We start from the raw sequence: 25,385 nt of genomic DNA, 5'->3' as shown, positions 1-25,385 counted from the left end.
GGATTACTTTTATGCTGCCTTTATGTGCTTTTGTCAGCTTCAAAGTTCTGGTCACCATTCACTTGCATTGTATGGACCTACAGAGCTGAAATATTCTTCTAAAAATCTTCATTTGTGTTCTGCAGAAGAAAGTAAGTCATGCATATCTGAGATGGCATGAGGGTGAGTAAATGATGAGAGAACTTTCATTTTTGGTGAACTGGCCCTTTAAGTCCTGTCCCAACGTTTTCTTCACACAGAAATACATTAGATCACATTGGTTTTCCAGCAGAGGGTGTTTAAAACCCTTCCATGAGATATTGCACAATGGTGTCTTGTTGAAAACATGTGATTCATTTTAGACCAAGAAACCTCAGTGAAGGTCATAACCGAGTGTTTGCAGAGTCGTGATGCTGTTTTAGTCCGAGGGTGAGATATATTTCTGATACAGATAAGTGAGAGTGCATTGATCCCTTTTTCAGTACCCAGATAAGATTAACAAAGTTTCTGTTCTGAAATGTCGTTGTAAGGGAACCCTGAATGCTAATTCGCCATTGGTCCCCTCGAGATTTTCCTATGGCATTTTATAAAGGTGGTTTTCAAAAGTCATTTATGTGGTTAACAGTACTTGAAGATACTTGGATGTTTTGTTCTGGAACATAAATTACACACAGTCATATCACAAACGTGTATGTTGCTAATGAGGTGCTGGATGAGAAGTAAAAGTAAGCTAGTGAATGTGCCCAACGAAACATAAAACCTTATTAGTTTATGAGGAGCCTTGAAGGCCTTATTTGTTGAAAAGCCTCTTAAAAATACTAGTGAGATTAATAGAGTGAAATAAACATGAATTAAATTAATTTATATGCATAATTGAAAAGCTTTCCAACAAACGCTGGTGAAATTAATACATTGATTAAGCACATTCATTCATATGCTTTATTGAAAAGTATCTAGTGTTAGTGTTTCTAGCTAGTGTTGATAGGGCATTGCTAGGCGGTTGATAGGGTTCTCTAGGTGGTTGCTAGGGCATTGCTAGGTGGTTAATAGGGTACTATGTGTGGTTGCTAGGGTGTCGCAAGGGTGTTGCTAGGCGGTTGATCGGGTACTCTGGGTGGTTGCTAGGGTGTTGCTTGGTTATTCTGAGTGGTTGCTATGATGTCAGTAGGACGTTGCTAGGCAGTTGATAGGGTTCTCTGAGTGGTTGCTAGGGTGTCGCTAGAGCGTCGCTTGGGGGTTAATAGGGTGTCGCAAGGGCATTACTTGGCGGTTGATAGGGTACTCTGGGTGGTAGCTACGGTGTTGCTAGGGCGTTGCTAAGCAGTTGATAGGGTACTATGGGTTGTTGCTAGGGCATTGCTAGGTTGTCACCAGGGCATTGCCAGGCAGTCGATAGGGTACTCTGGGTGGTTGCTAGGGCGTTGCTTGGCAGTTGATAGGATAGGGTATTCTGGGTGACTTGCTAGGTGATTGCTGGTTGTTTTGAGTGGTCACTAGGGTGTCGCTAGGCACTTGCTAGGGTGTTTTGAGTGGTCACTAGGGTGTCGCTAGGCACTTGCTAGGGTGTTTTGTGTGGTCTCTAAAGTGTCTTTATGCCATTGCTAGGTGGTTGCTAGGGCATTGCTAGGTGGTTTCTAGGGTGCTCTGTATGGTAGCTAGAGCATTGGTAGGTGGTTGCTGGGTGGTTACTAGGGTGACCGATAGGGCGTCGCAAGGCACTTACTAAGGTGTTTTGGGTGGTTGCTAGGATGTTGCTAGGGTGTTCTGTTTGGTTGCTAGGGCGTTGCTAGGTGGTTGCTATGGTGTTTTATGTGGTCACTAGGATGTCACTGGATCAGTATGAGCAGCATAGCAGTCGATGCGAGAAGATTTCATATGTCTGTTTAAGGGATTTCAGTCGTGATTGAGACAATTTCAGAAGCGTACAGAAGTACAATCATTACTCTGAAGTAATGATTGTAAGACACTTTCAGCTACAGATGTGTGAAGTTAGTTTAGGTAGAGTCACTTTTGGACATGAATGTAAGTGTGGCTTTTCAATAATGCATATAAATGAATTTCACTCTTTTTAATATCAATGTATTTCCTCTTACAATTAGCCTACACGGCTCCTCGTAGTAGTTCTTATCTAGCAACATACTTGTTTAGTTTCATCAGTAGTGTTTGTGTTTTGTGGACTGTGTTAAAAACAGCGAGCAGATCTGAGAAAAGACAAAAGAAGGAAATAAGGCTGTGCCAATGAAACCACAGATTCTGACACAGCTGAGCGACTCATGTTCACAAGTCACGAGATGTGTCAATAATTTAACAGGGTGTTCGTTACACAGTCGTTCACAGTGTGTGTGTGCAGGATATCCTGTCTAGTCTCTGGTCATCATTTACTCACCATCATGTCACTTCAAACCTGTATGACGCTAAAGGAGATGCTTGAATGTTTAAGTCTTAATATTTTATGCAATATTATTTCTCTGATTAACTTATTGTTTTAACGCTTGTGTCCATTTACTGGTCAGAAATGACCGGCACATAAAGATCATAATGTTTATATAATCATAAGATATATTCTGACTGAACGTCTTTTTTTAAATAACTACTTTAATTGATTCATTAATTGATCTGAGCTCATAATAATTAATAACACTTGCTTGATCTGAAGATAATGTGTCATTTTAAATCTTATAATCTGGACTTTATAATGTGTATATCTGATCCTAATAATCATTCATTAATGCTTTTTAATTGACTGACAAATTTGTTTCATTCTCATCATGGCACATTTATTATCACGTTATATTCAGAGTTGGTCAAATCATTAAAGTTGAGATATCGGTGTTAAATATCGTCTCAATGTGTAAAATGTAACAAGCGATTGTGTTTCACTCAGAGAGATTCACACACACACACAAATATAATAAACAGGAGTGTGTTTCTGTCACATTCTTCCTGAAACACACAAACAATAACATCAAAACTTACAGCAGAATATCCCGATTCAAACGAGCCCAAACACGACAACATATGATGAGAAGATCTGGAAATATTCCTCAAAGAGTGAACATGGAAAGATGATGAACAAAAGAGCACTCAACACTTTGTGTGTGTGTGAGTGTTTGTGTATATGTGAGTGTGTGTGTGTGTGTGTGAGAGAGTGTCTGTGCATGTTAGTTTGTGTGGTGTGTGTGGTTGTGTGTGTTGAGAGAGAGAGAGAGTGTGTGAGAGTGTGTGTGTGTGTGTGTCTGTGCATGTTAGTTTGTGTGGTGTGTGTGGTTGTGTGAGTGTTGTGTGTGTTGAGAGAGAGAGAGTGTGTGTGTGTGTGTGTGTGTGTCTGTTAGTTTGTATGGTGTGTGTGGTTGTGTGTGTTGAGAGAGAGAGAGAGTGTGTGAGAGTGTGTGTGTGTGTGTGTGTCTGTGCATGTTAGTTTGTGTGGTGTGTGTGGTTGTGTGAGTGTTGTGTGTGTTGAGAGAGAGAGAGTGTGTGTGTGTGTGTGTGTGTCTGTTAGTTTGTATGGTGTGTGTGGTTGTGTGTGTTGAGAGAGAGAGAGAGTGTGTGAGAGTGTGTGTGTGTGTGTGTCTGTGCATGTTAGTTTGTGTGGTGTGTGTGGTTGTGTGTGTTGAGAGAGAGAGAGTGTGTGAGAGAGTGTGTGTGTGTGTCTGTGCATGTTAGTTTGTGTGGTGTGTGTGAGTGTTGTGTGTGTTGAGAGAGAGAGAGAGTGTGTGTGTGTGTGTGTGTGTGTGTGTGTGTGTGTGTGTCTGTTAGTTTGTATGGTGTGTGTGGTTGTGTGTGTTGAGAGAGAGAGAGAGTGTGTGTGAGAGTGTGTGTGTGTGTGTGTGTGTGTCTGTGCATGTTAGTTTGTGTGGTGTGTGTGAGTGTTGTGTGTGTTGAGAGAGAGAGAGTGTGTGTGTGTGTGTGTGTGTCTGTGCATGTTAGTTTGTGTGGTGTGTGTGGTTGTGTGAGTGTTGTGTGTGCAAACACACATCCACATATGTGTTCATCTAAAGGATTGTGAAGCTGCTGAACACTTCAGATTTCAGTATTTATTTTCTAATTCATTCATTTCCATGGTCGGTCATTTTTGACCGGGAACACCACAGGTGTAACAAAGTGAAATAAAACCAAAAACAATTTAAAGAAAATGTTCCAAAGGAATTTTATTCCAACTGCATTAAGCAAAAAAAAAAAAAAAAAAAACAAGAATAGTCTGGGAACACAACATGTTTAGATATATTATGGTTTATTTATAGACTCAATTTGTCTTCCATTGGATAGACGCAGTATAATCCGTACATCTGAATAGAATTAAACTATTAGTGCTTTCAGCCAAACTGATCTTGTGCCACAAACTGATTTATTTATAAAAAAAAAGATTTTAAAGATTTTGAAATGAACACAAATGAAGAGTTGTAAGTCTAAATTGTTGAAGGACTGCATGAAAGACATTTAAACATTCATAGTTGCATTTCAATCTCAGATGGACTGAATGTTTCCTTTTAAAGGTGCTGTTCTTCATTTCCACGAGACTGAGCCGTTGGATTAGCCACGCCCCTCTTTCCAACACCGGACCTCCAAAAAGACCAAATGAGCTTTATTGAGACCGACTGGAGCAGAAACGTTTGTTAAAATAACAGCAGCACAACAGCGCCCTCAACTGGCAACTGTTATGAACAACACGGCATAAAAATATCATTAAGCCTCAATAATTCACTGCAAATACAATGAGAATGAGCAAAATGATTGACAGGTTGTTGTTTTTAAAGTGTACTTAACCTCGTGCAACCCCACGTCCACACGCGTGGATGTTAAATTTTGGGTTTGCTATAAGGAATGCACCATTTAAATGAACTTAAACTGACTGATCTCAGTTCAGGAGACACTGTGTTGTCAGTAAAGGGTTAATCTTTCTACATAGAGTCATGAGAGCACATGCCAACAAAACTACATCTGGTAAGAAACCTAATTACGATTTTACATTCAAACCTGTTTTGAGTCAAAAGATCAGAGTCTCTAGTTTCAAGCGATATGCCATTTTAAACATTTGATCAAATATGCAATATTTACTGTCATTATCACATTGAGAATAAATGTATTTAAGCAAAAACTGATAAATGTGTCTCTCAGAGGCTTTATATGGAGTTATGATGAAAATAAGATGCATTTCAAACTGTTCTGAGACCAGTGCAGACAGACAGCACACTGGAGGTTAAGTCATGCACTAAATATGGAGCATCCTATAGCTCTCCTATAACTGTTCTGAGACCAGTGCAGACAGACAGCACACTGGAGGTTAAGTCATGCACTAAATAGGGAGCATCCTATAGCTCTCCTATAACTGTTCTGAGACCAGTGCAGACAGACAGCACGCTGGAGGTTAAGTCATGCACTAAATAGGAGCAAGGGAGCATCCTATAACTCTCCTATAACTGTTCTGAGACCAGTGCAGACAGACAGCACACTGGAGGTTAAGTCACGCACTAAATAGGAGCAAGGGAGCATCCTATAGCTCTCTATAACTGTTCTGAGACCAGTGCAGACAGACAGCACACTGGAGGTTAAGTCACGCACTAAATAGGAGCAAGGGAGCATCCTATAGCTCTCTATAACTGTTCTGAGACCAGTGCAGACAGACAGCACGCTGGAGGTTAAGTCATGCACTAAATAGGGAGCAAGGGAGCATCCTATAACTCTCTATAACTGTTCTGAGACCAGTGCAGACAGACAGCACACTGGAGGTTAAGTCACGCACTAAATAGGGAGCAAGGGAGCATCCTATAACTCTCTATAACTGTTCTGAGACCAGTGCAGACAGACAGCACACTGGAGGTTAAGTCACGCACTAAATAGGAGCAAGGGAGCATCCTATAGCTCTCTATAACTGTTCTGAGACCAGTGCAGACAGACAGCACACTGGAGGTTAAGTCATGCACTAAATAGGGAGCAAGGGAGCATCCTATAGATCTCCTATAACTGTTCTGAGACCAGTGCAGACAGACAGCACACTGGAGGTTAAGTCATGCACTAAATAGGGAGCAAGGGAGCATCCTATATCTCTCTATGCAGTTAAGTGCGTTCACTCCTAAAATCGGATCAAAAGTTCAGTTTCAGGCTGCAGATGATGTTTGGATCACTCAATGATCATCAGTACATAGATTCACCATTTATAATGTTTTATTTTATTTGAACATGATTGACAGTGATTGGATGATGCTGGACATTACTGTGAAACTGAATTAATTATGATAATTTCTGATTATAACATCTTAAAAACATATAATCAACACAACATTTTCACAACTTAGTCCTGCTGCCCACATATGTGGACATCAATTTTAAGTAAAACTATTTGGTCAAAAAATAAATAATAAAAAAAAATTAAAATTTTTTATATATATATATATATATATAGATTTTTATGCATGTTTCTTAAGGCTATTATATATATATATATATATTAGGGCTGTCGATTTAACGCCTTTATTCAGTGCGATTAATTTTATTAAAAATAACCAGTGTTAAAAAAAAATGTAAACAATTAATTGCAATGCCCCCGGACCGTATTAAGGAAGCGTCCTGAGAAATGCAAGCGTGCAGTACCACCTGTTTACTCCAGGGGGCAGTAAGTGAAACTTCAGCTGTATGAGCAACACACAGTTTATAAGGTGAATAAAACACGTTACATTCTTGCGTTCAAAACACTTGCAGGAGTGCAAATCTGATCTAATGGATCTCAAGATGTGTTGTAAGTATTAAACTATATTTAACTTGACACAGAGACATAATAATGTACGTTTATGACGCAACACACCCGAGACGCTACACAAGCATGTCTGACGCAGGTGTACATTGACGGTTATTTTTGTATCTTATTATTAATGATTAAGTCATCTGCCACAAGAATGTAATGCATTTTAATTATCTGAATATTTTGTATTTATATATAAATACTTTTTAAATATTTAAAGATAACTATGTATCATTATTTCATCATCATATATTGAGATATTGTTATATGAGGGGCTTTCTCAGCAAATATTTGTATATGTGATTAATGTAAATAATTTGATTAAAAGATTAAATTGATTGACAGCCCTAATATATATATATATATATATATATATATATATATATATATATATATATATATATATATATATATATATAATATATATTAGTAGAAATATAATTAATGTGTAATATAATAGTAATATATTTGTATAATATTTAGTGCATTTAGCTTGATCGATCAAAATCTTCACAAGTGAAATTTCCCTTGATTTTTCTTCGTCTCAAGCGCACCATTTAATGACACGTTCGTCCACTTGGTTTAATTTTATTCACACAATAAATATTCAAATGTATATTTCAGTCTTTGTTTAGATGATCATAGATTTAAACATGTAATAAGTGGTATTGATGTACAAACAGGCTTTATTTTCTATGCATTCTTTTCATTTTGGGATGAAATGTGACCAGAGCAAGTTTTCCCCACAGCTCAACATCTTCAGAGGCATCAAAGCTGCCGAAACGTTGCATTGAAACCATGTAAAACTCTTAAGAAGTGCCACAAATGTCACATGATTCGCTGGAAGGATCAGTTCATGCTTGCGAGAGCAACAGATCCAGTTCATGGTTTTCTTGCATTAACAATGACCTTGATAATATATATATAAAACTTTAATTACAATTGGCTCAAACTCAGCAGACATTCATTACAGTAATATTAACTACAGTACTTTCCCACGACCCCATTAGACATTTTAGAGATTACAGAGGGCAGAATGTACTGTACAGTCTTAATTACAGACTATAAAAACTGACCTGAACAACAAACAACACCCCAAACGGCAGACGCTTGTATGTGAAAACACGTGGACTCCGGTCGCATTTGTGCATTTATATTGATGTTTATGTGGGGGGAGGAGGAAGAGGAGGAAGACCAGCGCTGACCTGAAACCGTGTTTCATCTGATATTCCGTACTGCTCCAGAGGATCCTATAATCGTGACAGGACAAACCATTTTCAGTCATATTATAAAAATCCCTGCAACCATTATTTACCCATTATTAAGGGAGGTGCAAGATAGCACCCCTCCTATAGTATTCGCGGTCATTTTTGACCAAAGGGGTCAGATATGTAGACACGTACTGATTGTGTAGTCTGATGACTTTATCACAAGATTATATTAAGACATCATCAAACTATTATTTGTCAAAGTTTAGCTGTTTAAAATGGATTTGAAGTGTCAGTTTTTGCAGTTCGTTATGCTGCAGTCAAACCTGACCATGGTGTTACAAATACAGAGAATAAACATATATATAAACTTATATACCAAGCGATTTGCATCTATTTAACCATCTATTGCCACCTTAGGCTACAGTACTATTTTCTCCGGCTGTGTTTCCACTGGGGCGGACGAAATCCGCTCACAGCGCTAGGAGAGAGTCGCTCCGCACCGCTGCCAATCCTACGATCCACCTTGCGAGCGTGACGCTCGGCTTTCATAGGAATGAATTGAAAACGCTCTCAGCTTCGCTCACAACGAGCCAGTGGTAACGCAGGGTCAGACTGGATGAATTGCTAATGCTAGCTGCCTTGCTAACGATTAGGCTACGTCGGACACCGGATTGATTCCATCCGCACCGCAAGACTTCAACGGTTGCGTCCTCTCATCGTCTCTAGTGAAGCGATAGAACAACAGTGATGTGGACGACAGCTCTGATCTTTCTGCGCTGTAATCTTGAATATTGTTCTCGAGCACCAAACATGCATCATTTCTGCCCCGTCCCGCTCCGCACGCGTCGCCTCTTTTCCCTGCATGTGTGTGGACATGAAGCGCCGCATGAGTTAACGTGGTTTCAAAGCAGCTTTTAGACCAAAATGTTTTTCCCTTCTAAATGTATCTTTATTAATCAGCATGTTACGAGCCTTTAATAATAAACAAATCCAATAAACAATTCGATTTCGGTTCTAATTTTGTGCAAATTAATTAGATATCTGGAATGATTAGATGTCGTTTGAGAATCGATTCGGAATCGTTTGAGAATGAATCGCTGAAACGATTTTTTTCCAACAGCTCTAAATGTTACTTTGTCTTTCTCACCTTGCCAGTCAATCGATTAATGATAAATTAATTAGATGTCTGGAATGGAAAAGGAAAGACTCAAATTACTAGTTGGTCGACGAGTCTCTCACTTTAATGAAATAATTAAATGAAAGCATCAAAACATCATCTCCCGAACCACTGCCTCCTCATTATTTTCTGTGTGAGCTCGTCTTTCATTTTGTTTGTTGGCTTCCAATCACGAATAAACTCTCCCGTTGCAATGTGCGTGGGTTTGTGACGGGCACAAATGGGCACATGTTTGACACAGCTTGTCTGCACACAGTCGTGTTTGTGCATTTAACTCACGTCTTTGTTTCCACATCTGTCTTTGGCGTGTACCACTGCTCTGCCGTGATTTAAACTGAACTCAGAATCGATTCGGAATCGTTTGAGAATCGATTCGGAGTCGTTTGAGAATCGATTCGGAATCGTTTGAGAATCGATTCAGAATCGTTTGAGAATGAATCGCTGAAACTAATTTTTCCAACAGGTCTAAATGTTACTTTGTTTTTCTCACCTTGCCAGTCAATCGATGGATTTCAGTGCGGTAGTAGATGAGGTTTTTGCGCATGAATTCATAACTGTAATAGACAAGGCAGATTTCATTTATAATACTGTACATTACTATGAAACGCACAGAATCACATGTACAGTGAGTGCCACACACCTGGATTTAATGATGGCATCAATCCACTCAACACACTGCTGCTCAGAGTCACACTCAAACAAATACTTCCTCTCCGCCTCATCAAGAAACACTGGAAAACAGCAAAGACACACAGTGAGATGCACAACAAATCTAAGGGTTGTAAAATGGATGATGTTGCTCTTACCAATAGAGAACACATGTCCGTCTTCTCTCTCCACCCGACACTGCTCCAACAGCAGAGCTCCAATGGGCTGAAAACACAAGCAAATTAAACTCATCGTGAAAGCATTAAGATCCAGATCAGACGGCGAGTCGAATAAAAGCCGTGCTCACCTCATCCTCATCGGTGCGAAAATAAAACAGGAAATTAACGATCAGCTTCACTAGACGCTTCTTCACAACTGGTGAGAGAAACAGAAGAGAAAACAAAAGTGAAAATAAAAATAAGCAACCGTCTACAGTGAGGGCGAGAGACCAAACAGGAAATGCATTACGAAAGCCTTGCGGCACGTCGCAGCAGCTGTACGAATAATGGGAGGAACGCTGTAAGCGATTGTACTCTCTAGCCAATAACACGTAAGAGGCGTGACTTGCTGTTACATTTGACGTCACTGCATGAGCGTTTCTACTTCAAACGGAACAGTTCACACTGTTGTGCCCAATTCAGGTCCTCATGGTGGCGCGGTTACTCGCCTCAATCCGGGCGGCGGAGAACGAGTCTCAGTTGCCTCCGCTTCTGAAACCGTCAATGCGGAGACTCGTAGCATGTGGAGGCTCATGCTACTCTCCACGATCCACACACAACTCACCACACGCCCCATTGAGAGAACCACTAATCACCACCACGAGGAAGTTACCCCATGTGACTCTACCCTCCCTAGCAACCGGGCCAATTTGGTTGCTTAGGAGACTCACAGCATGTGGAGGCTCATGCTACTCTCCACGATCCACACACAACTCACCACACGCCCCATTGAGAGAACCACTAATCACCACCATGAGGAGGTTACCCCATGTGACTCTACCATCCCTAGCAACCGGGCCAATTTGGTTGCTTAGGAGACTCACAGCATGTGGAGGCTCATGCTACTCTCCACGATCCACACACAACTCACCACACGCCCCATTGAGAGCGAGAACTGCTAATCACCACCACGAAGATGTTACCCCATGTGACTCTACCCTCCCTAGCAACCGGGTAATTTGGTTGCTAAGGAGACCTGGCTGGAGTCACTCAGCCAAACTAGTGACTCCAGGTGTGATAGTCAGCGTCAATACTCATTAAAATACCCAGGCCCTTTGTAAAGTCTGGCGGTCTGGTTATGAATTTAACAACGACCGATATATCGGCCAGGCTAATTAGCTTATCGGTCTATCTACATATGACGTTGTTAAATTCATAACACACAGACTGTACAAAGGAAAAGCACTATAATGTCAATATACAGTATATATTTAACGTATATAAACTAAAATTAGTCAATAAACAACTAATCATAATTCACGTCATCAGACTAAAATGCAAACATATTACTGATAGTCATATTTACACAGCAAGTTGATATGGAAAATACAATTAAATTAACGAATAACTAAATTTACTACGCTTCGCTACAATAGTAATTAATGCTCACGCTTTGGGTGTATTTTTAATTAGCTGATCGGCGAAATGGCGGGCACTGTTCCGCTCTATTGCTAGTCATTTCTAATTGGTAATAGGGGGAGGGGCATGCTCTTTCAAGACAGCATTTGATTGGACAAAAATGTAGGTATGCCTACGAGTGCAAGATGACGTCATTAATATTTTTGGTCTGTTTTACTAAATAAGACCTACTGTAAATTGTAAATGCGCTTCAATTTTTTTTAAATGTTCTATTTTAGGACTATGTTAACATTTAGATAACCAGACAAAACACACGTTTTAATTTCATCGGTTCTTTTGTGAACGCGTTCGTTGCGTCACGCCTCGAAACAGCATCATTGATTATAATGGGCGCGTTCTAGTTTTGCCGCGTCGCGTCACAAATGCTTTATAGATCCTGAAAACTAGATGGTTCTGGTTTTGTTGCGTCATTCGCTCGTTCTTAATGTAGATGATGACAGCGGCTCTTACCGTCTCCTTTCTTTGGGCCTTTCATGCCCAGCTCGGCCGCTCTCTCTGACGGCTGGCGGCTCAGGAACACCAGCTCCTTCTCGTTAAAGCGCATTTTCAGCTATTGAACGTCAGCTCCAAATAATTAAAGCGCATTTTATCACTTTAAAGCGCAGTTTTCGCAGGCTTTCATTCCAGCGTCGGAGTCTGATCAGACACTACACATCCAAACGATCATACTGCTGCTGTAGAGTTCAGTAGTTATTGATAAACTCTTCCTGTTCTGATCTGTCCGCTTCCGTAATGCCAAATGAACTGAGATAACATGAACATTCAAACACACTCAAGCAGCCGCAACAGCAGGATTCAGGAACTAAACACCATCCGGTCGCTAGAGGGCGCTGATTTACAACCTGTTTTATATAAAATAAAATAATAAAAAAATTATATATATATATATATATATATATATATATATATATATATATATATATATATATATATATATATATATATATTTTTTTTTTTTTTATTGTGTTATGTATTTTGTTATTAGTGGATAATTTATAATTTAGTAAAAAATTTATTTCATAAAAATGTATTATGAAAATTTCGATTTAATAAAATCTCACAAAGCAAATTTGAGTTACTTTATGAGTTATTTTGCGCAATATTAAAGATGTTTTTAAGCCTCTCCGATTTCTCTGACTAGTAAGACAAAATCTGATAATATATCTCTTATATAAAGATTTTTAATAGTCAATTTTTTGTCAATTGTTTTGCCTAAGATGAAGAGACATTTAATTTATTCTTGATATGAAGAACACTGTATCTTTATATGTAATGGATCAGTCCCATATTCAAATGTTTATATATATATATATATATATATATATATATATATATATATATATATATATATATATATATATATATATATATATGCTAAATACTAAAAAACAATATCGTTGCTAAATTACCATGCTATTCTTTCCAATAACAGTTTTTAGGCATTTACCATGGTATTCTTTAAAGTATATTGGTAAAAGTAGTGTTAACATGTATTTTTATTTATTTTGTTATTTATTTTATTGTATTATTATTATTCATGTGTTTGCTGAATAATGTATGGATGGGGGAGAAAATTAATTATCACTCATGAAAAAGAGTAAAAGTATAAAATGAAATGTACAATGTGATGAGAAATGTATAGAACAAATATACGTTAAGGAACAATAAAGTTTTTAAAATGAAAAATAATACTGAAGTGTCTTGGAGTACCACATAAGCACTGTGTAATTTAGAGATGGGCAATGATTAAATTAAGATTCTATATTAATGTATATACAGTAGTGATGATTCAGTAGTATGACCAGTGTTGTGTAATGCATTACTAAGTAATTAATTACTGTAATTCAATTACTTTTTCATAGAAAATAGTAAAGTAGGGGATTAATCTTAATTGTTCAGTAATTTAATTACAGTTACTTCTTGATGCAAGGGAATTTAAAATCTAAATTTAACGTCTAATGTTAAAATGTATGTTTTCTAATTTAACGCTTCCCCCTTTAATTCTTTGGACAGTTGTTTTCTCATTAGTGCTGCTATCGTACAAAATTTCAATAAAGTTTCGCGTTTCAAAATAACAGGAAGAGGAACAGGAAGTGCGTCACTTCTCACACATGCGCAGTTGTTACACTAGAACAGCGGCGGCAGTAGCAAGCGTGATCTGAACGTTTGGGTAAACCTGCTTTTAAATGAATTTCCAGAGCAAAATCTGATTTATTTTAACTTTTATTTGACAGATGTAATGCATTGCGATAAGTTTAACTCAGTATATCTGTTTTTGAGCTTGAATTATTCTGCTAAATTAATCTGAACCAACTCGTTGCTTTTTACACGGTAAACCATTTAATCCGTTTCACTTCTTTTGGTAAATGCAGGTAATAGTTGTGGTCATGGCATTTTATTTCAAATTTGAGCCTATTTATGACAAAATGGCACAAATATAGAGATTATCAAAAAATATAAAAGTACCAGTACATTAAGAAGTTGCGTTCCCCACCCGATTGTGTTTGTAAAGGGGCTTTTGCATTTAATGTTTACACCTGAGGTTCTCTTATAATGTTAAAGTTTTCATGACTATTTACCACCCCAATCTCTGGCCTTTTACATATAGACATCTCAAAAGTACATCCTGTTTAAATGTGCATTAACTCTTATTAGTGACGTCATAGCAATGAAGATTTCTGCATGAGCCATTTTTGCAGCTTTCATTAAATGTGCCAGGGAAGAAGTTATGAAAGTTACAGTATGTTTTCACAGTACAATTAACTCTTTTATTTCAAAAGAGCAAGAAGGCCGTGTGCTTTATGCTCTTTAAGATCCATCCTCTCTGGTGATTCCAGGATCTGCAGTGTGAAGGTCAGGATCTGTCATCATGGATTTCCAGCACAGAGCTGGAGGGAAAACGGGCAGCGGCGGTGTCGCCTCTTCGTCCGAGAGCAACCGAGACCGGCGCGAGCGACTGCGACAGCTCGCCTTAGAGACTATAGACATCAATAAAGATCCATACTTCATGAAAAACCATTTGGGCTCATACGAGTGTAAACTGTGTCTCACGCTTCACAATAATGAGGTATGATGCTTTTGCGACACTTTATGAACGTTTAATGTGATTTCTCATTGTGTTCACGGCTGTTTTTCTTTTAGGGAAGTTATCTAGCTCACACGCAGGGGAAAAAGCACCAGACTAACCTGTAAGTGGCTTTGCAAATAGGAAATTGTCAGAATGTTTCCATTAAATTTAAGGATACTAAGATGTATTCTTTTATTTCAGAGCGAGACGAGCTGCAAAAGAAGCGAAGGACGCTCCAGCACAACCGGCTCCAGAGAAGGTGAAGGTTGAAGTGAAGAAATTTGTCAAGATTGGTCGACCAGGTTATAAAGGTATGTGACATTTGGCTTTATGCAAAATAATAATAATAATATTTACGGTATTAGAGCTGTCAGAATTAATGCATTAATGCATGTGATTGATTTCAAAAGTTGAACGCGTAAATTTTCGTAATCGTGATTAACACATTGCAGAGTGGTGACGTCACTCTGCTTACATTTAATATATAATTTACCGTCTATAAATGTAATTAATGTTAACATTTATACATCTCTTCAAAGGTCAAAGGGTTTAACATTGATATCCGATCTCTGTTTCACGATAGTAATCCTCCAGAAACTGTAATTTAGTTATTTGTGCAGGAGTACAACTGAAAACATGCGATATCAAAACGGGACTTTTATTATGAAAACACGCTATCAAACGACTTTATAGAACACGATCAGATGAATCCAGTTCAACACACTTGGGTCAATCGTCCATGACAAGCGTTCATTGACAAACATCCAATCGCACTTTTGTCCATAAATGTGAGAAATATTGATATATTCTCCATTGTTTACATGAGATCCCGCCTTCATCATCGTTCTTCATCAAACTGCAATCTGAGCAGCATTCATGTTGTAAAACTGTTTATGATCTGATATATTAGAGTCTCATAAACAAAACCAGCCCGTCTCCAAAGTCTATTTATAAAAATGTGGCGTAGTTTTATTCATAGTCGAGCAGTGCCGTCAGATTTAGTGTCGACTTTAGAGGCGGAGCTTAATTTGACTCTGAACACTTCCAGAGATTAAAGCTGCAGGAACTCATTTATTATTAAATCATCTTCAGATTAGAAACGAAACTTATTTAGACTCGTGACTTTGAGAACATTGTATTTCTGGGGTGTCTTGCCACTTTTATTATTGTTTTATTAGATTATAAAAACATGTTCAGCACAAAATATTTCCATTACTATAAACTTCAGCTTCTCTAACTTTAATAAATAACAACAAATATTAATTCTGACAACTTGTGAAATAAAGCCCAAAGTGTCTTCTTTCAAAAGATACCACAACTGTGTCCAAACTCCAAAGGGTCCCGTAAATACAAGCATTTCAGTTCAGGTCATTGTCACGGTTTGTGCTCAAAAGGGGCGTGTATCAACAGGTTAAACTTGTGAGTGGTTTCATGTTAATCAGGGGGCGTTTTGCGTCCCCATTGGTCCACTAGTTCTTGATTGACAGCTCCTTCTCTAGCCAATCATTGGAAGAGGGGAGGTGACGTCACTCCAGTGCGACTCCGACGGCCGCTGCTCAATATTGTATTATTTGTTAGACTTGATAGATGCGCTGCTTGTGTCTGTTTTGAGTATTTTCTGCAGCTGTAGGAAACGATGTGTTTGTTGTCCGAGTAGATCATTATCATACTCCTGCATCGAGTCAGATGAGTCTTTAGTTTAGGCATTAAGACTTCATTGTTTGTAGGTTATTGGCTGCAAATCTAAAAAAATGGTGGATGCTTGATGCATGTTTTTACTAAATTTACCCACAAGGCTTAAACATTTAAAGATCAAAGGGGAAAACTATCCCATGCTCAATTAATGTATCTATTTATTCAGTTCCTGCTCATTTCCTGACCAATGATGTGTGGTTAAGACCATTCAAAGCGTAATGTTTTGCCATTTTGGGCATGTATGTCACCCGGGAGTGTATGTGTAGTTCTTCTGCAGATCTTGTTCTTAGTATTTTGGTGCATTTCTATCTTAATACCGCGGAAGGCTTTGTTTTAAAAACGTTAGTAAAGCATTATATTGTCACTTATTGTTTTGTTTTCTTTCCCATAGTAACAAAACAGAGGGATCCAGAGTCTGGACAGCAGAGTTTGCTTTTCCAGGTAAATCCAGTCGTTTCTCTCGAGCTTTGAGAATCTGAATATTTCACCGTCACAGGTGGAAAGTCTTTTAGTCTATGTTTATGTTTTACTCTCCGCTCATCAATTAAACTTATTTATCTATTGAATTCTGATATGCATGCTTTCATTGTCGTCCTAAACTCTGTGCCTGCTCTTCAGATCGACTATCCAGAGGTAGCGGAAGGCATCGGGCCGCGGCATCGCTTCATGTCGGCGTACGAGCAGAGAATCGAACCTCCAGACCGTCGCTGGCAGTACCTGCTGTTTGCAGCGGAGCCGTACGAAACCATCTCATTCAAGGTTTGTCTCCCAGTGTGGGTTAAATACTTCAGATGTGTAGATCCATTAGTCGGGGTTTAAGTTAGTAAATGTCGTTGTTTTCATCTGTGGTTTTGTCTTGTGGGCTCATTATGGAGTTTGTGAGTAACCGGGATAAACAACAGTGCAACAAAATGTTTGATTTAAAGATAAAACTTGCTAGTTTGGGTTTTGGTTGAGACGTTTGCATGCGTTTATCTCATTGGTATCGGTTATGTCTTCAGGTGCCCAGTCGAGAGATTGATAAAGGAGAGACTAGATTTTGGACACATTGGAACAGAGAAACAAAACAGGTGAGAAAATCATTTATGGGTGAATGTCTGGTTCACATTTCAGCTCACAAATCAAGTAAAAAATGTTTTTGTCTTTTTAGGCCCATTAAGATTTTTGAATTGTTAACGATATTTTCATGCTAAAATATTATCCACCCAAGTTCTCATTACACTAATGTATGAACTACTCTCCTTGTCTTTTGTAATGTTTTTATTTATTAGGGCTACAAGCACCGAAAGTTGTAATTTACGGTCGACAAAATTAGGCTTTATACAAATCAGCCACAAGGTGGCACTATAGTTAGCTTATTTAAATTTTTTCTGATAACGTCCGGACCGCAAGGGCTAGAATAAAAATGTCAGTTTCTTCTGAATCCGTCAGTGTCCCGAAATCATTTGATCGTGTGGATTTCAATTTCCGCAAGTACTTTTAGATTTTGCGAAATCCGTAGTTTTTCTAATTCGTCCTAGGTCGTTTTCCCCATTTGTTCAAAATGTGGTATACGTCATCTACAGACCCTCCTGACAAAAAGTTGTTCGAAGAATTTTGATTCGTCAAAGCATTATATAGTTTTATGTATATACGTAAAATATATATTTAGTAATATAGCCTGTAATTCTTGGGGTTTGAACTGTAAATACTACTATGCCTTTATTTGTGTGCGCAAGGTCCAAACATGGCAACACTGAAAACATAAACACGCCAGGATAGTCTGAGGACATGTGCAAAATGTAACCAATTTCCTCTTATCAACAGCAAATAAAAATATGATTTATTTGAACTGTAAATGACAGATGAAGGATGTACTTCCTATTTTGTCCACTAGATGGAGCATCAAGTTAAGAAATCCCTTTAAATCCTCTGACTATGAGTTATTGCCCTTGTAATGTAATATATGTGCAGTACAAATAGCATCAGCTATCCAACAAAGAAGCCTATGAAGTTTTTCTCAAGTTCAGTTTTTCCTATTTTAATTGTCCAGCAATCCAAAAGCTCATTTAAGTCAAGGTTGTAATACCAATGTTGGCCACTAGATGGCGCGCCAAGATTAAAGCTCCTTGAAAATCCTCTTTGACTTCGCTTTATGCTCTTGTAATGTGCTGATGTCCAGCAATCCAAAATCAGCATCATATTTGAGATTTTTCCACTTTCATTTATGACAATTTGCAAAATCAGAATTTAATTATAATGACATATAATTAAATTCTGATTTTGCAAATTGTGATGATAAATCTTTTGAAAGACATTTTACACAAAAACAGCCAGAGCATCCACAGGATTTATTATGTCCAATTTAACTATTTTGGACATGTCCAAAATTAATTTAATTGATTTATTTTTGGGGTGAAATATGACCTGGTTTTGTGAGATTCCTCCTTGAATGTATGACGAGCATCAGGACGGATGTCAATATTATATGTCTTGTTGTTTTCCAGTTCTTTTTGCAGTTTCACTTTAAGATGGAGAAATCTCTGCCCCCTCCACCTGGTCAATCGGCATCAGTGGGGGTCAAACGCCCACCGTCACTCATCACTGGATTTGGGCTACGTCCACCAAGTGACTCTATGCCACCCCCACCACCCGGAGGCATGATGGGAATGCCCCCTTTGCCCCCCGGTGCCCCTGGCATGCCTCACATGCCCCCTCACATGAGACCCCCCCTCCCCAGTAATGGACAGACAGGAATGAGCAGTAACTGAACGAGTGTGTCTGTAAATAATTTCTCAGTTTTATCTCATGTTTGTAAACCAGCATTTACTTTTTATGCATTTTCATGACTGTTCAGAGAGTTCATGTCTTTGTAGGGTATCCATACGTGTCTGGCACCACAGAGAGGTTTGTGATGTCAATCTCTCTTGTGGCTCCGGTACATCAGCCCAACCGCACAATATCCAATTGATTTAATGTTCTTTTTGTTCTCATGCATTTTTGATGCATTTTTATTTGTCCAATTGTTGCATATTTTTTCTTTGGATAAAATATCTGTTCATGTTCAGAGAATAAATCCATCAGCTTTTGTGACCCTTGTCGGTTTGTCTGTATTATAGATTTAGAAATGTAATAGGAAATGTAACATTTTATTTGGGTAATGTTTAGTCCTTTAACTGCCTATTTGTTTAAAGGTTTTAATAATACTGCCTAAATCTTCTCCCATGCTTCACGGTTGGGATGTTGTTCTTCGGCTTGCTAGCCTCACGCTTTTCCCTCCAAACATAACGATGGTCATTATGGCCAAACGGTTCAATATTTGTTTCATCAGACCAGAGGACATTTCTCCTAAAAGTAAGATCTTTGTCCCCATGTGCACTTGCAAACTGTAGTCTGGCTTTATTAATGGTGGTTTTGGAGCAGCGGCTTCTTCCTTGCTGAGCAGCCTTTCAGGTGATGTCCATATAGGACTCGTTTTACTGTGGATCTAGATACTCGTCCACCTGTTTCCTCCAGCATCTTCACAAGGTCCTTTGCTGTTGTTCTGGGATTGATTTGCACTTTCCACACAAACTACGTTCATCTCTAGGAGACAGAATGAGTCTCCTTCATGAGTGGGTATGATGGCTGTGTGGTCACATGGTGTTTATACTTGCATTTTGGCTGATTTATTTTAATTTTCTCCATGATGTCAAGCAAAGAGACACTGAGTTTGAAGGTAGGTCTTAAAATGCATCCACAGGTACACCTCCTATCAGAAGCTAACTGGCTAATTAAAGGCTTGACATAATTTTCTGAAGTTTTCCAAGCTGCTTAAAGGTACAGTTAACTGAAGTGTATGTAAACTTCTGACACACTGGAATTGTTATAGTCAATTACAAGTGAAACAATCGGTCTGTAAACAATAGTTGGAAAATGTACTCGTGTTGTGCACAAAGGAGATGTCCAAAACAACTCGGTGAAACTAGTTTGCTAATATGAAATCTGTGGAGTGGTTAAAATTAGTTTTTATGACATGAACCTAAGTGCATGTAAACATCTGACTTCAACTGCCTCATTAGCTCAAGCGTCGTCCAGAAACACATGAAAGTGAATTGGAGTTTTTCCAGGTAACTCACATGATTTAATTTGCCAAAAATGCTGCACAATGTTCTAGATGATATAACAAATAATCCAAATTAAACTAAATTATGTTAAAACGCTGAGAAATAATCTGATGCTTGATGGTGGGATGAATAAATGGAACAGATGGAAAGGTGATAAAGGAATCTCCCCCATATTTTTAGAGGGACACATATAATGTAAACGGATTATCCATAATGTTTTATTTGATATTGTAATATAGGATTACAGGCTCGCTAATATCACCAAGTCTGCTGTATTCTGCCTGATATTCCCTTCAACATCTTCTAGTAATCCCATATACAATATATTATCATGTTTAATGTTGACATCACTTCTGTCCCATCATGCAAATCGACGGTAAACTTAGACATGAGCAGTAATAACATGTAAACTAATCATGTCCTCTTCAAATTCCCTTCACTGTATATCCCTTAAATTCACCATGATGATGATGGTTTGTCCCACATACAGTGTATATTAGTCTCTTATCGTCCCACATACAGTGTATATTAGTCTCTTATAGTCTCCCCTGCTGGTGACTTTTATAAGTGTTGATGAGAAGAATTATGTCAGAGTTTTTTTTTAGATTTTCTCTTCAATTTTTGTTTTTGAGAAATTAGAAAATAGAAAACTGATTTTTTTTTTAAATGAATTTATGTAGCAATGTTTGTTTTTTACTTTTGCAGGGAAAAAAAACGGCTTTTATTTCATAATGGAAATGAACGGAAGATACACGGATTGCCAAATCAACTGTTTGCAAGAATCTGTTGTTAAAATAGGAAATCGGTCAATCCAGTGAGAACTGAAGGTCGTATTTTTTATTTAAAAGGCTGAAACGAATTGTTAATAGAACCGTTACAGAACCTGAATTGATTCGTTAAATTCCGTAATTCAGAAAATTATTTTAAGATTTGCAAATTCCGATTTCAGAATAAATATTCCATCAAATTTAATTGAGTAATCTTTAACAAAATAACGTTAAAAAAATTACATTTTAAGTTTTTAGATTTTGTTTGATTTTAATTATATTGATTATAAATACGATTAATATACAAAATATATAATATAAATGATATATTATATAAATAATAATATAAAATATAATATAAATATTAATTATATACAAAAATTATTTTTTTTAATTATTTAGTTAATCTACATTCAATTTGATGGAGTGTTACAACAATGTTATAGCAAAATAACATTTAAAAAAAATTACATTTTAAGTTTTATTTAATAGAGTATTCTTTAACAAAATAACATAAAAAATGAAATTAAGTTGTATTATTTTTATTTTGTTAAACTACACAATTCAATTTTGAGATTTATAATGAAATTCAAATGCGTAAATCCAAAAAATAGGTTTATTTTTGAGTGTACGATTCATTTGACATTTATGCATTTGGCAGACGCTTTTATCCAAAGGGACTTACAGTGCACTTATTACAGGGACAATCCACCCAGAGCAACCTGGAGTTAAGTGCCTTACTCAAGGATACAATGGTGGCGGCTGTGGGGATCAAACCAGCAACCTTCTGATTACCAGTTATGTGCATCAGCCCTCTACACTTAGGGATTCCCGTCCCTACAGTCTCTATGCACCTGTGTGTGTGTGCGCGTGTGTGTGTGATTGCACATTAAGCAACTTGTTGTCGAGGTGATTTTTAGTGGATGTATGAAGTCGGACAATCACTTGAAAAGTGTGCTTGAGTTAGCCGTCTGTACAATGACAATGTCTTTGATGTTTTGTTCTAATGCAACGACATTCAGACATCTTGAGAGTGGATTAAGTGACCAAGTACTTTCAGGGTTCACTGTTCTTCTGAATCACTATTACAAATACATTTTAATATTTACCAAACAAAATAAAAGCACGTGGATTTCTGCAACCTGGAGTTTGTGACCACGAGCTTTCAGTAATCATCTTTCCATCAGCTGAATTATGGACGCAAGCTTCTATGAGACGTTTGAGGAAGAGCTCGATGAACCACTGCATGAAGGTCCTCCACAGAAACCTCCGAGTCAGTCACGAACAGGAACAAAATGATCTGGAAGATTCTCGCTGTCCTTTGACCTGCTGAACATGTAAAACAGCAGGGATGGGCATGCAAACATGTTTCTACATTAAACCTTCTGAAACAAATCTGTCTCTGCTCGAGGAAGAGCTTCAACACTATCTGGTGTTCCAGTGAACAGTGTCTAATAATACAACACAACGGTCATCACTGACTCACAGACTGTCTTTATTCTTTATACATTATTCTATACTATTGCAATCTATCTATATCTGTCTGCTCATCCTCCATCTGTCCGTCTGTCCATCCATCTGTCCGTATGTCTGTCTGTCTATCCGTCTGTCTGTCTTTCTATATGTCCATCTGTCCTCCGTCTGTCTTTCTAACTGTCTGTCTAGCTATCTGTCTGTCTTTCTAACTGTCTATGTCTATTTATCTGTCCTTCTGTCTTTCTAATTGTCTGTCTATCTGTCCGTCTGTCTAACTGTCTATATGTCCATCTGTCTGTCTTTCTAACTGTCTATATGTCCATCTGTCTCTCCGTCCATCTGTCTAACTGTCTATGTCTATTTATCTGTATGTCTGTCTTTCTATCTGTCTGTCTTTCTAACTGTCTATGTCTATTTAGCTGTCCTTCTGTCTTTCTAACTGTCTGTCTATCTGTCCGTCTGTCTAACTGTCTATATGTCCATCTGTCTGTCTTTCTAACTGTCTATATGTCCATCTGTCTCTCCGTCCATCTGTCTAACTGTCTATGTCTATTTATCTGTATGTCTGTCTTTCTAACTGTCTGTCTGTCTGTCTTTCTAACTGTCTATGTCTATTTATCTGTCTGTCTGTCTTTCTAACTGTCTATCTGTCTGTCTTTCTAACTGTCTATGTCTATTTATCTGTCCGTCTGTCTTTCTAACTGTCTATGTCTATTTATCTGTATGTCTGTCTTTCTAACTGTCTGTCTATCTGTCTGTCTTTCTAACTGTCTATGTCTATTTATCTGTATGTCTGTCTTTCTAACTGTCTGTCTTTCTAACTGTCTATGTCTATTTATCTGTCCGTCTGTCTTTCTAACTGTCTGTCTATCTGTCTGTCTTTCTAACTGTCTATGTCTATTTATCTGTCTGTCTGTCTTTCTAACTGTCTGTCTATCTGTCCGTCTGTCTAACTGTCTATATGTCCATCTGTCTGTCTTTCTAACTGTCTATATGTCCATCTGTCTGTCCGTCCATCTGTCTAACTGTCTATGTCTATTTATCTGTCTGTCCGTCCATCTGTCTAACTGTCTATGTCTATTTATCTGTCCGTCTGTCTTTCTAACTGTCTTTCTAAATGTCTGTCTTTCTAGCTGTCTATCTGTCTGTCTTTCTAACTGTCTATGTCTATTTATCTGTATGTCTGTCTTTCTAACTGTCTGTCTGTCTGTCTGTCTGTCTTTCTAACTGTCTATGTCTATTTATCTGTCCGTCTGTCTTTCTAACTGTCTTTCTAACTGTCTATTTATCTGTATGTCTGTCTTTCTAACTGTCTGTCTATCTGTCTGTCTTTCTAACTGTCTATGTCTATTTATCTGTCCGTCTGTCTTTCTAACTGTCTGTCTTTCTAACTGTCTGTCTATTTATCTGTCCATCTGTCTTTCTAACTGTCTGTCTATCTGTCCGTCTGTCTGTCTTTCTAACTGTCTGTCTATTTATCTGTCCGTCTGTTTGTCTAACTGTCTATCTGTCCGTCTGTCTAACTGTCTATATGTCCATCTGTCTGTCTTTCTAACTGTCTATGTCTATTTATCTGTCCATCTGTCTTTCTATCTGTCTGTCTTTCTAACTGTGTATGTCTATTTATCTGTCCGTCTGTCTTTCTAACTATCTGTCTGTCTTTCTAACTGTCTATGTCTATTTATCTGTCCGTCTGTCTTTCTAACTGTCTATATCTATTTATCTGTCCGTCTGTCTTTCTAACTGTCTGTCTATCGTTCTGTCTTTCTAACTGTCTATGTCTATTTATCTGTCCTTCTGTCTTTCTAACTGTCTGTCTATCTGTCCGTCTGTCTAACTGTCTATGTCTATTTATCTGTCCGTCTGTCTTTCTAACTGTCTATGTCTATTTATCTGTCTGTCTGTCTTTCTAACTATCTGTCTGTCTTTCTAACTGTCTATGTCTATTTATCTGTCTGTCTGTCTTTCTAACTATCTGTCTGTCTTTCTAACTGTCTATGTCTATTTATCGGTCCGTCTGTCTTTCTAACTATCTGTCTATCTGTCTGTCTTTCTAACTGTCTATGTCTATTTATCTGTCCTTCTGTGTTTCTAACTGTCTGTCTATCTGTCTGTCTTTCTAACTGTCTATGTCTATTTATCTGTCCTTCTGTCTTTCTAACTGTCTTTATGTCCATCTGTCTATCCGTCTGTCTTTCTAACTGTCTATGTCTATTTATCTGTCCTTCTGTCTGTCTAACTGTCTATATGTCCATCTGTCTGTCTTTCTAACTGTCTATATGTCCATCTGTCTGTCCGTCCATCTGTCTAACTGTCTATGTCTATTTATCTGTCTGTCCGTCCATCTGTCTAACTGTCTATGTCTATTTATCTGTATGTCTGTCTTTCTAACTGTCTGTCTATCTGTCTGTCTTTCTAACTGTCTATGTCTATTTATCTGTCCTTCTGTCTTTCTAACTGTCTTTATGTCCATCTGTCTATCCGTCTGTCTTTCTAACTGTCTATGTCTATTTATCTGTCCTTCTGTCTGTCTAACTGTCTATATGTCCATCTGTCTGTCTTTCTAACTGTCTATATGTCCATCTGTCTGTCCGTCCATCTGTCTAACTGTCTATGTCTATTTATCTGTCTGTCCGTCCATCTGTCTAACTGTCTATGTCTATTTATCTGTATGTCTGTCTTTCTAACTGTCTGTCTATCTGTCTGTCTTTCTAACTGTCTATGTCTATTTATCTGTCTGTCTGTCTTTCTAACTGTCTATCTGTCTGTCTTTCTAACTGTCTATGTCTATTTATCTGTCCGTCTGTCTGTCTAACTGTCTGTCTATCTGTCTGTCTGTCTAACTGTCTATGTCTATTTATCTGTATGTCTGTCTTTCTAACTGTCTGTCTGTCTGTCTTTCTAACT

The 25,385-nt window shown here is 37.9% G+C and overlaps 2 protein-coding genes across 5 annotated transcripts; one reads left to right on the top strand and one right to left on the bottom strand.

Moving 5' to 3' along the window:
- Positions 1 to 4,564: 4,564 nt before the first annotated feature.
- Positions 4,565 to 19,219, top strand: LOC127649131 (splicing factor 3A subunit 2-like). Of its 3 annotated transcripts, XM_052134093.1 has the most exons (9): positions 4,565 to 5,175; positions 5,260 to 6,712; positions 14,226 to 14,455; positions 14,530 to 14,576; positions 14,657 to 14,766; positions 16,542 to 16,591; positions 16,769 to 16,909; positions 17,152 to 17,220; positions 18,637 to 19,219. In XM_052134093.1, the coding sequence occupies exons 3-9, from the start codon at positions 14,258 to 14,260 to the stop codon at positions 18,898 to 18,900; spliced, it is 879 nt and encodes a 292-aa protein (XP_051990053.1). In that variant the 5' UTR covers positions 4,565 to 5,175; positions 5,260 to 6,712; positions 14,226 to 14,257; the 3' UTR covers positions 18,901 to 19,219. The 3 variants fall into 3 exon arrangements, with proteins under 3 accessions (XP_051990053.1, XP_051990051.1, XP_051990052.1); XM_052134091.1 differs by having other exon boundaries at positions 4,565 to 6,712; XM_052134092.1 differs by lacking the exons at positions 4,565 to 5,175; positions 5,260 to 6,712 and adding an exon at positions 13,510 to 13,558.
- Positions 7,141 to 12,190, bottom strand: plekhj1 (pleckstrin homology domain containing, family J member 1). Of its 2 annotated transcripts, XR_007971259.1 has the most exons (7): positions 11,839 to 12,190; positions 10,059 to 10,126; positions 9,910 to 9,976; positions 9,744 to 9,834; positions 9,594 to 9,657; positions 7,792 to 7,965; positions 7,141 to 7,624 (listed from the first exon to the last, which is right to left on the bottom strand). XR_007971259.1 is itself a non-coding variant. In XM_052134105.1 (6 exons), the coding sequence occupies exons 1-6, from the start codon at positions 11,930 to 11,932 to the stop codon at positions 7,879 to 7,881; spliced, it is 471 nt and encodes a 156-aa protein (XP_051990065.1). In that variant the 5' UTR covers positions 11,933 to 12,190; the 3' UTR covers positions 7,141 to 7,878. The 2 variants fall into 2 exon arrangements, 1 of the variants encoding a protein (XP_051990065.1); XM_052134105.1 differs by having other exon boundaries at positions 7,141 to 7,965.
- Positions 19,220 to 25,385: the final 6,166 nt, after the last annotated feature.

Source organism: Xyrauchen texanus, chromosome 9, assembly GCF_025860055.1.
Source record: "Xyrauchen texanus isolate HMW12.3.18 chromosome 9, RBS_HiC_50CHRs, whole genome shotgun sequence".
In the NCBI taxonomy this organism is placed as follows: domain Eukaryota; kingdom Metazoa; phylum Chordata; class Actinopteri; order Cypriniformes; family Catostomidae; genus Xyrauchen; species Xyrauchen texanus.
Note: the sequence above shows the minus strand (reverse complement) of the source record. Positions and strands in the feature narration are given on the sequence as shown.